The 11,515-nt window shown below is 44.8% G+C and overlaps 1 protein-coding gene across 1 annotated transcript; it reads right to left on the bottom strand.

Moving 5' to 3' along the window:
- Positions 1 to 240: 240 nt before the first annotated feature.
- Positions 241 to 8,063, bottom strand: GPR88 (G protein-coupled receptor 88). Its single transcript, XM_036883874.2, has 2 exons — positions 6,199 to 8,063; positions 241 to 5,808 (listed from the first exon to the last, which is right to left on the bottom strand). Exon 2 carries the CDS (start codon positions 5,737 to 5,739, stop codon positions 4,585 to 4,587), a length of 1,155 nt encoding a protein of 384 aa, XP_036739769.2. The 5' UTR covers positions 5,740 to 5,808; positions 6,199 to 8,063; the 3' UTR covers positions 241 to 4,584.
- Positions 8,064 to 11,515: the final 3,452 nt, after the last annotated feature.

Below are 11,515 nucleotides of genomic sequence, written 5' to 3'. Positions count from 1 at the left end.
GGGAGATAGGATTTATTTTGGGGTCTGTTTCATTAAAGTGAAAAATATACATGCAAGGGAAATGACCAAATCTCTTTTCTTCCAAAATCACTATCTTCAACTATAAACTAATTATATATTAATTAATCATAAGCTAATTATATATTAATTACCTAGTGTATTTCAGGTCACTGGCTACTGAAAGATAAAAGACAGTATTCACTCTTAAAAAATATCAAAGGAATGAAAAATAAGCCGAAAATCCTTTCTTATCAAGTTTTGAATTTGACATGCATGTTAAAACAGAGGCAATACAAGGGAATCTATGCTAAGAACAAAATGGTGCAGGAGTTCTGGGGAGGCAGAGCTCACGGCAGGGGAACTGATAGGTGAAAGTGGGGGGCTCTCAAGAGGATGCAGAAGCTAAGTGAGCCTTCCTGTAAGGAGGAATGGGGGTTGGGTAAGTGACAAGTTTCCAGGACACTCCAGGAAGGTCCTTGAATGAACAAAGCTCAGACACAGAACACAGGCCATGTTTAAAAGGCAGTTTGTAGACCAGTTAGCTACAGTGAAGGATGCAAGTAGGGGAGAGAGAGAGACCCTGGAAATTAGAGAATGGCCACATCATGGAGGGAATTCCACACCTAACTACAAAATTCCTGTTTTATCCTACCAGTAAAATAGTTACCACCTCACACTTGGAGTCAAACAAGGTTTGAATCTCAGCTCCTCCTTTTAATTGCCCATGACCTTAGGCATATTAGTTACTTTTCTTTCTTTACTTTCTTGCCTCCTTTTTTCTTTCTTCCTTCCTTTCTTCTTTCTTCTTTTCTGACTTTGGCTTCAACTTTCCATTATGAAACTTTTCAGATATGCACAAGTAAAGAGGACAGTGCAATGCATCCCCTGTGCCCACCATTCCCCTTCAACTACTTTCAACATCTACCTACCTTGCTTCACCTCCATCGTCCCAACTCCCTCCTCACCATCACCTTACCTAGTGCATTGGGCAGAGTGTGAGTACTTGCAGAAACCCTAAGTGTGGCATCTATCTAAGGAGTCCATGCAGGTGGGAGGATCCAGGAAAGGATACTGAGGAGGACCTAGGTGAAGGCAGTAGTACTCTTAAACTCAAGATACGGAGGTCCCTGCTCATGCTTACAGGGTCTGCTCCTGCCTGCATGTGGCCACTTGCCTTCCCACAGGGAAAGGGGTCCTGAGGAAACATGCCTAGTAGAAGTCTGTGCCTCCCTCAATGGTCCCTGGTACCTGGAACCCAGGAAATCTCTGCCTAAATGTCTCAGGGACACTTCCAGGATATGCTCTACCGGGTGTCTGTGCACCACTAGATCCTAGAGGTGGTCAAGGTGGCTGGCTGAGAGGTGGGTGGGACAGAGCTTGGGGCAGAGCCCCACTCACATATGTGTGGAAGGGAGAGTAGAGGCAGAAAGGGTTTCCCTGACTGGCTCCTGCAGATCAAGAGCTCCCATCTGGAGCTCCCTTCTTGCCCCACAACCCACAAATTTTAAGGGCAGACCTCTGAAAGAGACATCTATAATTTTTCTCCTTGCTCTTGAATTTAAATGTGTGCCACTGATACCCTTTTGTCAAGCCAGCTCCTAAGACTGCCAAAGAGCTAGATGAGCATTGTCTGAGTTGCTGGGAGAACAGAATAAAGGTTACATATGAAACAACGAATGGCCAATACAGTTGTCATCAGAGTAACAGAAATCACCAAACCCTGGGGCCAAAGTGGACCAACATTCGCTCAGTGAGCAGACCTTTTCAAGGGCTTTATCAGAGAGTTAAAGCTCTTAGTGTTTAAAACAAAAACCACCCGCAGTTGCCTCTGTACAAAACAGAATTATTGTTTATGCACATGCTTCATTTTGGAAGGAGGAAAGTGCTAGGAGTAATAGTTATTACATCCTAGAATTCTGCCATTAAAGTGCAAAGGGAAGAAGTGCCAGATATTTTAACAGGTACATACCTAAAGAAAAACAATAGAAAAGGCAAAGTAGGGCAGCCCACAACAGCAGTTAGGATTTTTTATTCCTGAGTGGATAATATATGGTTTCATTTAAATAGGAACACAATCTCCATTAACTTAATTTGTAAAAGCAGTAACTCCAACACTCCCAGCTATTGTCCTAGTGAAGCATTTTTAGACACATCATTGCTACTTCAAAATTAAAAGTGAATCAGTCCTGTGGAGTTAATTACCAGTAAATATTACCTAAAGTAGGTCTCCCACATGGCACGGAGCCAGCATAAGATGATTCTCATTGTTAGCCATTTCTTAGTGTTAGCTAAGTTTATATGCATAGCGAATGTTCGTAGGAACACCAGGAGAAGTCTTTTGCAACATCCATAGTGAGAAATAAGGGTAAAGGCCTAATTTTAAAAAGACCTTTTTTATAGGGGTGTTCCCCAGGGTCCCCCCAAAAGGAAGATCTTCTGTTCTCTGTTTTTGTTGCAGCCTATTCCCCAAATCAATTAGGCTTACAGAAAGGAAATTCCACCTATATATTTAGTGCTGGCCTACAGACCCTATTTCATTCTAAATGTTAGAAATAACTTTAGAAACTAAAAATAAAGTTAAATAAAGCCAGAACAAAGAAGTTACTTTCATCACTAGTGGTATGGAATATAGTGTCATCTGTTATAATGTTCTCAAGGAGATATGAAAGACCAGAGACAGAAGAAAAAACTCAGAAGACTTGTTGTCTGAACTTTAATTAAATATTTGAATCAAGGAAAATGGGAACTGATGAAACTTTAGTAAGAGATATGGTACATGCACAAAGGGGAATAGATTAATAAAATGACTGCTGATCTATTATTGGTGATGGACATGTTGGTTTCGGTTTGGTTTTACTATAAATATGTCAAAGTTTCCTACAACTCCCGTAATTATTCAAATGCACAAGTGTTCCCACTATCCTGGCTTGTAATGTCCAGGAATGCAACAAACCAAGCTATTTTTGTTCATGAATTACACAGTTAATTTAGGCTGCTTGGCCCCATCGTTGATGTAGTTAGCAGTCAGAATGCTGAGACATGATTATTTAAAATAACTTTCTTCCCATTTTAATTTTATAAAGTGATTCCACACAATTTTCTGTTTCATATATTTCTAGATCAATTTAATAAATCAAAGATAAAAATAACAAGCCTCAAATCATACAGCCCCGAATTTTAGAATAATTCCCATTTGAACTATTTGTTATATATAACTGAGTTGATTATACTTCCTTCAACAGACACAATATTAATGTTAAGTGTCATGGTAATATAGATGAACTGCATAAAAAAAAACAGTGTTGCTCTCTAATATGTGGCTTGTTTAAACCCTAAAGGAACACAATTGCTTTGCAGAGCCAAACCATATTATTGATCTATCTTGATTGTGGTTCCATTTGCAAGATAAAGTCCCAAGTGGGAGTTTTCTCATAAACTGGGTCAAGACAAGATGAAGTCTAGGTAGCCAGAGGTATCTCTGTGTCTCTTTTCCAAAAATTGAAGGCTACTTCTTCCGTGTCTGAAAGAAGTAAAATGTCTTTGCCTAATGGGTATTGCTTTAGTATACTACATGCCCAATACGTTCTAGCATCTAGGAGCATGCAATAGCAACTAATATTAGCTATGTAGTCATGGTATTATTAGTGTTTAATTATATCATGTGCATTGAGATATTTTAAATGTTAAAGAGAAAACAGGTCTTATTCTCCTTAGCAACCATTATAGTACAGAATGTTCAAAGTTGCAATCACACTCATAAGGCAAATAAATTGATTACAAAACGAGGGCAGCAACAAGTGTGCATGCTATAAGAAAGTGAAACTGGTACCTAAAATAGATAAATCACCTTATTTGTTTTCAAAATTCCATTGCTGACCCATTCAATCAGCACAATGCAAATTCTTCACTTTAACATTCAATGCCAATTTTCAGTCTTAGAAGTGCAAAAGGCAGTGTAAAATAGTAAATCTAAGGTGTTTCCCCCCTCACTGGCTAAGATTCTATCTCATTCAGGAATGATATTACTTTATAAAAACTCTTTTAAGAATAAAGAGTTTGAGGTCTTAATGGCAACTCAATGTTGTACACATCTGTGGCTTCATTCATTGGGTTAATATAGAAAGGCTAAATTATAAGAGAAACATCATCAAAGATAAGTAACTCTCTAAAATACTTCTTAAATATTATTTCCTTCATCAATATGCACATTCAAGGAGCTTCATATATAAGATGAAGTGGGAATGGAAATACGTTATCAAAGCTCTTTTTCAAAAAGGGTTGAAAGGTTCTTTTAAAACGTCAGTGTGCAAGGTCTTGAAGTGTCCAATGTTTGGACTCAAGGATTTCTCTAAAACTCAGAAACAATGAGTTAAAATCAGGTAACCGTCCAAAATGATTTCAGGTTCCCCATTAAGGGAGAAACCTTGGTTCAGGTGCTGAAGGCGAAACCTTGGCACGGGTTTAATTGGGCTCCGCCTGCAGGAGTCTTCGTTCAGGCAGGGTACACTTTACACGGACAGGAGGCGATGGTGCCCAAGGACGCTGGACGTCCGGCACCTCCGCTTGCCTCGGGCCCTGGCCGGGTCACCAGTGCTGGCCCGCGGCGCGGGTGCCCAGCTGCGCCTGGGACATGGCGGGCACGGCCGTAGCGGCAGCGGCTGCGGCCGCCGCGTCTCCGACGCCAGGCAGGACGGAGCGCACGGAGCGGCGGAACTCCTCATTCCTCCACGTGTAGAGCAGCGGGTTGAGCGCGGACAGGGCGCAGCACAGGAGCCAGCTGGCCGCCTGCACGCCCCAGGGCACCGGCAGCGAGAAGCCGCTGGCCAGGCTCACCCACACCAGGGGCTGCGTAGCCAGCAGGAAGACGCAGCAGAGCAGCAGCACCGACAGGCCGCTGAGACGCCGCTGCGCCCGTCGCGGGTGGAGTGCAGGCGGCAGGGGCTGGGGCTGGGCGGGGTGCGCTGCCCCCGCTGGGCCCGGGGCGTGCGGGGCGCTCGGGAAGGCGGCGGCGGCGGCGGCGCAGCCGGGCAGCTGGTGCAGCAGGTGGAAGTTGAGGACGCTGACCCGCTTGACGCTGACGCGCACGCGGCGCACGATGCCCAGGTAGCAGTGCAGCAGCAGCGCCGTCTGCGCAAGCAGCGCCGCCGCGGCCAGCAGCGCCGGGTAGTGGACGCGCGGCGGCGCGGCCCCCGGACGCGGCGCCCAGGGCGGGAGCAGCAGCACGAGGCCCAGGGCGAGCGCCCAGGACAGCGCTAGCATGCCGGCTGTGTGGCGCCGCTGGTACAGCACCTGGTAGGTGGCGGGCGCCCTGGTGATGAGCAGGTAGCGGTTCAGAGCCACCAGGCAGTGGGATAAGAGGGACACGGTGAGCCCAAGGCCTAGCATCCCGCCCCGCAGCAGGCGGTAGCTGCCCCCGGCGGCGTCCCAGTCCCCCGGGGGCTCCGTGGAGCTGGTGGGCAGGAGCCCGAGCACCGCCTCCTGCGGCATCCAGAGAGCGCAGACGCTGAGGTCGGCTGCACAGCCGTTCACAATGAAGGCATTGCTGGTGGTCTGCAGCTTTCGGAAGGACGACACGAGATAGATGACCATGCCATTGGCCAGAGTGCCCCCGATGGCCAGGCCAGAGTACAGGAGGGACACGGGGATGCGCCGGCCCGCCCACGACTCTTCTTCCTCGCAGAGCAGCAGCAAGGATCCCCCGGTGGTGGAGGAGGTGGACGTGGAGGAGGAGTTGGTCATTCTGGCCAACTCTTCACACCTCGCTCTCTAGCGTCGGCTTCTCGCAGCGCGGCCCATCCTGCCACCCGCCTGCCGAGAGGGCAAAGACATCCCCTCAGCCCGCTGCCAGCGACACAAAAGGCTAAAGCAGAATAATGGGCTGGGGGAGGGGAGGGCAGGGAGCTCCAGGAGAACGGGGGTGGCAGATGACAGGTGCCTGCCTCGGAAATGTCTCCAGTGCCAGGAGAAAGGCCTCTCTGCATTCAGCAGGCATCTGGGAAGCCCTAGGACAGTGCAATACCAAGAACAATCTCTTCTTTCCCCCAAACACACGTGCAAGCGCGCGCACACACACACACACACACACACACAATTGGGAATACTGCCAGATGGAGCCCCTAGTTTCCAGAAGAAAGCAGAAATAGCAGAGGTATCCTAGCTGGGAAAAATGCCAGGGGGAAGAGATTGAGGGTATCTTACTTTTGGACTGGTCCTTAGCTGGCGGTAGCAGAGGGAGAGATGCCAAGAAATACCTCCTCAGCAGCAGCATCTGTTGGCCCCGAAATCAACAGGAGAAACTCAGCTAGGATCAGTGCCAGGAGCAAGTGCCTGCTTCTCCCAAGCAGCGTGCCCACACACGGTCCTAGGCAGAAACCAGCAGCTTCAGGGAGACTTCTCAGCCGGCAGCGGGGCTGGGGAAAGTGGTGGGCTGCAAGCCCAGACAGGTGGGCAGGCGGGCGGGCAGGCAGCAGCAACGTGCTTGGTTGCAAAAGCAGAAGCCGAGCTCAGGAGAGCACCCTATGCTCAAAAGAAAGAGTGGTGGCTGATGCGATGATCCCACTTGAAGCTCTCTCCTGCTTAGTTATACATCACCCAGGGAAAAGGCAGCCTTTCCACACTTGGCATGAATTATTCAATAGCTTCTAACTTGTGAAAGGAAAAAAAAATATCTTGCTTAAAAAGTTCTGTAATTAACAAGCTTCTCTGTCTTTTCTCTCTTTCAGTCACCTTATTTTTCATCCAATTTCACTTTTCCTTCCTTCTTTTTTTTCCCCCTCCAATCAATGTTCAAATAAAATTTAATATGCCTCCAATGTATTTCATCCCAGTCTAATGCCTTCTGGGGGCAAGATTTCTCTGAAGGATAAATATAGTCCCAATGCCCAGGATGGATTCCATCTCACATTTTTAGAGAAAATTATTTTATATTCTAATTTGAAATTCATTTTTTCTTTGGTATGGTCGAACATGGGTAATTATCCACAGAAAATCCCCAAGTCTCAATTTAAATCATAATTTCAATGTTTTTCCCAATCACCAAACTCCTTTCCAGAATTTGGCTTGGGTTTCAGTAATGAAATTGTTAAGAGAATAGAAATGAAGTGTTCAGGTTAAAAGTGGGTTTGCAGGGTGCGGGGCCAGTGGAGAGCAAGGAACCTAGTAACTCCCAGTGTAAATAATAAAGATGGCTCTTTACTTAAGAACTTTAATTTTGCAGTCTGCCTTAGGTGGAGATGTGCAGTTTAATGTTGGAATTTTCTTTGATGCAAGTATTCATTTAACCATTCCACATGGGAAATTTTCCATAAAAGTCATCCCCACAGTAAATCATTTTTCATTGGGAAAATCGCGTTTTTGAAAACTTAACTCACTATGGAATGCGGTCACATGGCATAATGGAAAAAAACAAAATGCTAGGTAGGGTTTCAGAACACCCAGGTTCTAATCTGAGCATCCACCAGCTGGCTTTGTGATGGATCATTTCAATCTTGTCAAAAAAGTTTTCACTCAATGTCTTCCACAGTCCTTTCTGTTCAAACTTTCTGTGAATCCCCATGCATAAATTTAATATTTCTCTAACCCAGTTCTGGCATTTGAAATATACCTACTCTATATAACGTGTACTGTAGTCCTGGACCATAAGGCAGGAGTCCTTTCTGGTCTGTCCGTAAGGGTAACATTTCAGGGTGAAGTGCAAATCCTGACTGCTCTGCCTTCCTCTCCCTCTTTCAAAAAATGGTGTTAGTTAATGATTGTTAAGAGTTCAAATGGGAAGAGAGCTAAGCATGACTTGCTGAATCTAGTCCATTTAGGCCAGCATCCAAATGGAACTATGTGAGTAGGGGGATTTAAGAGAAGCACCAGAGCTTTGTTCTTTGGGAGATTGAATGTTCAGATATCAAGTTTGTGGAGGTTAAGGAGAACTTGACATGGCCATTTGCCTGTTGCTATTTCTCTTTATTGAGGCTTTGAACACACCAAACACAGCAAGCCTGCAGAGAGATTTTGCTAATCATTTTGTAGTTAAAACTTGTCATGAAATAAAAATTTCCTTTCAAATCAGGGGAATATTCAAATCCCTGGTCCTTGGTCCCAGATGCTGCCTTACTTATTGCCTATGGGAAATGGCAAGGTGCCTGCTGAGAGACCCCAGTGCCATGCAAGTCACACACACTTCTGACAAGACCATGCCTTCTTCAGCCCTGACCTGGCAAGGAGCTACATTTTGTTTACATTTGGTTTTGGTTTTGGTTTTCAGCTACTGAATTTACATAATATGTAGAGTGGGATTTTTTTTTCTGTCTTATTCCCAACACCAGGGCAGTGCCTGCCACATAGAAGTACTCAATAAACACTTATTGAATCAGTGAATGGATGGCTGTATAAATGATTTCATTGGTTTTTTTCCATGGTGAAACAGGGATTTTCATTAGCATTTGTTTCCTCATACCTCCAGGAACTTGCTCCATCAACTACCTCTTCTGATACACCTCCCATCTCTCTACCCACCCCTAGTTCCTTTCTTTGGTCTTACAAAAATGCCAGTGTCACCACAGCCTAATAAAGCCTTGCCCAGCATTCCTTCTTCTTCCCAAGCTGACTACACAGGCTAACTCCCTTAATGGTGGAAGTGTTTGTTTTCTGCTTCTACTTCCTTTCTTCCCATTAAATGCCCACCCCACGCTGCTTCTGGTTCTCACCACTGAGACAGTTGGTCGAAGGTCCACCCATACATCAAATTGCCTACCAGACATCTCCACTTAGGTGTTCTATAAGTATCTCAAAGCCCGAACATCCAAAACGGAACCCCTCATCTTCTGTCCAAACCAGTACCTCCTTCTTCTAGTTTCCAAATCTCAGTGCCCAGGATTACCAGTATCTCAATGCCTAAATCAAAGTCTTAATTCACCCTTGAGTCTTCCTTTTCTCTCTTATTCCTTACATCCATCAATCACCAAGCATCATCCTTCTACTATATTAATGTCTTTTAAATTTGTTCACTGACCTTTATTCACTCTGCCATTACCTGGACTCAGACAACCATCATATCCTCTGTAAATGATCCCAACAAGCTCCTAACTGAAATCTACTTACAATCTTATCTCTCTCCAGCCCAAGACATCACTTAACATGTTAAATACTCTTATTTTTATCTGTTTTCCACCCTCCATACCAACGTACATTTGAAATAGAAGCTTTGCTTTTATTACTACTATTATTGGCAGCTCCCAGAACAGTGATAAACACATAGTAGAAACTTAATATTTATTGGAAAATATACAAAGAAAATGCCACTATTGCTCTTGGGAGAACATAAGCACTAGTTCCCTACTGCTCTCGGGAGAATCATAAGCATCATCACTGCCAATGTTATTGAATATATACCATGTGCATGCAACAAGCATTGTTTTGAGTATTTTTCTTCTATTGTTTTATTTAATCCTCAGTCTAAGCCTACCAGGTAACCAGGTGTACCTCTAAATTTGCCAGCTAGGGCAGGAGTCCACATACCATGCGGCTAAATATTTTAAAATCATAAACCAAGCTATTGAACTATTAAATAAAATATGATTCTACTCCCCTAAGTTGACTAATAGACTTTCACAACAACTGAAAATCTGGGCTCATGTTTAGAATTCTCAGATTCATAGGCTGGTCCATGCTCTTGGAATGTGACAACTCAGAGAGCTTGCCTCTAGCCCACAGTCCAACATTTTCTATCTCCCACCCCCACCGCCCTGCTCTATCATCACATGCCAGAGGGGACTCATGTTTAATATAGGACCCTTCAGCCTGTGCATCAGGTCCCATTTGTACTCCTGTCACACAGCCTGGAAGGCAGAGTCAGCCATCAGAAGGAAAAAGCCAGAGAAGAGGTCCATGCAGATCATGGAAGCATGTTTATGGCCACTGGGCAGGTAATTCTGGGGTCCTGGTAATAAACATGGTCTAGTAAGTGAACTCTAGGAGATCTTGTTGCCTTGAATCCACTTAAAAGATAAGGAAACTGTGTCCTAAAGAAGTTAAATAACTTGCCCAAGATCATACTGCTAGGAAGTGGCATAACTAGGATTTAAACCCATTACCCCACATTCAACCACTACACTATACTTCCCCCCTTGGTAGAGTTTAATTCCTTAACATGGATTATCTTCTATAATTAAAATTGATATAAAAACAGCACCAAAAACTATAGAGGCTCAAAAATAAATAATTTATTTCTCTCTCAGGTGAACGAGCCATCCAGGTGGAAGGCAGACCCACTCTGTAAGGTAATCCAGAAACTGAAGCATCTTCTTTGTGCTCCACCATCCCTTAGGTCAATAGTATTCAGTATAGGCCATGACCAGCTGCATTAGCAGCACATGGCAACTTGTCAGAAATGATTCAGACTCACTGATCAGAATTTATGGTGATGGGGCTCAGTCATCTGTGTTTTAATAAGCCCTCCAGGTGACCCTGCTGCCTGCTGAAGTTCAAGAACCACTGCCCTGGGATATGATCTTCATCTATGTGGCTAAAATTGTGTTACCAAGACCACATCCACATTCCAGTGGACAGAGATGGGGAGAGAAGAAAGGGGTGGTGGTTTCCTTTTTAAGGAGGTGAACTGAAAACTTCCCATGTCACTTCTGCATATTCCCTGAATGGCCAAACCCTAGTCACATGGCTGTCCCATAGTGCAAGAGAAGCTGGGGCCTGTCTAGCTGAGTGCTCACATGCTCTTCCGAAACTCAGCAAGGGAAGGAACAAGGACAGGTGGAGACTGGGCAGTGAGGGGGCAGCAGTTACTAGGTTTGCACAGGTTAAAACCTGCAAACTTAAAACAAGGCTGTTATTTCTTGGGTCCTATAAGCATGGTGCCTAGAGCATGTCAGCTTTTCCAGACCCTTTGAAAATGTTTGATATCTGAAAAAAAGAATTACTGGCTCTGAAATACAAAAAAGAAAAATTTGGAATATGTCGTATGTATTAACTAGCCAACTACAATTCAACGCATTGTTATGTATAAATAAAGTAGGATGGGGATACAATTTCATATGTTTGATATGATGTGTAATGGGATGTTCAGATGTGTTGAGGTGTGCACAAGTCTCAGAACAGTCCTGCCTTTGTCCTCATATGACCTCTTACATCCTCACCTCTCCACCCCATCTCTCATTCCTCCAATGCAGCTCCAGCCGGACTGTGGACTTGCATCCTTGAGGGAGCCCCAGTATCTCCTCTTCCTTGCATCGGGGTATCTGCATTTGTTCAAGGCATGCTGTTCCCCTGACTGCTTCTCCACAATCTGCCCCCACTTCTGCCTAGCTAAGTCCTACTCATCTTCCAGGTCTGGGCTCAGACTTCCTCTCCTGCAAGGAGTCTTTCTTGAGCCCCACGATGAACTGTCCAGACTGTGTGCCCCTCAAGCACCTAAGCATATTACTGCCACAGCCAGGCTTGCCAGGTATTGGTTATTCCCACTCCAAATGGTGAGCTAGTTCAGGGCAAAGCTCTCTTTCTGATCAGAATG

This window comes from Manis pentadactyla, chromosome 4 (genome assembly GCF_030020395.1).
Source record: "Manis pentadactyla isolate mManPen7 chromosome 4, mManPen7.hap1, whole genome shotgun sequence".
In the NCBI taxonomy this organism is placed as follows: Eukaryota; Metazoa; Chordata; class Mammalia; order Pholidota; family Manidae; genus Manis; species Manis pentadactyla.
Note: the sequence above shows the minus strand (reverse complement) of the source record. Positions and strands in the feature narration are given on the sequence as shown.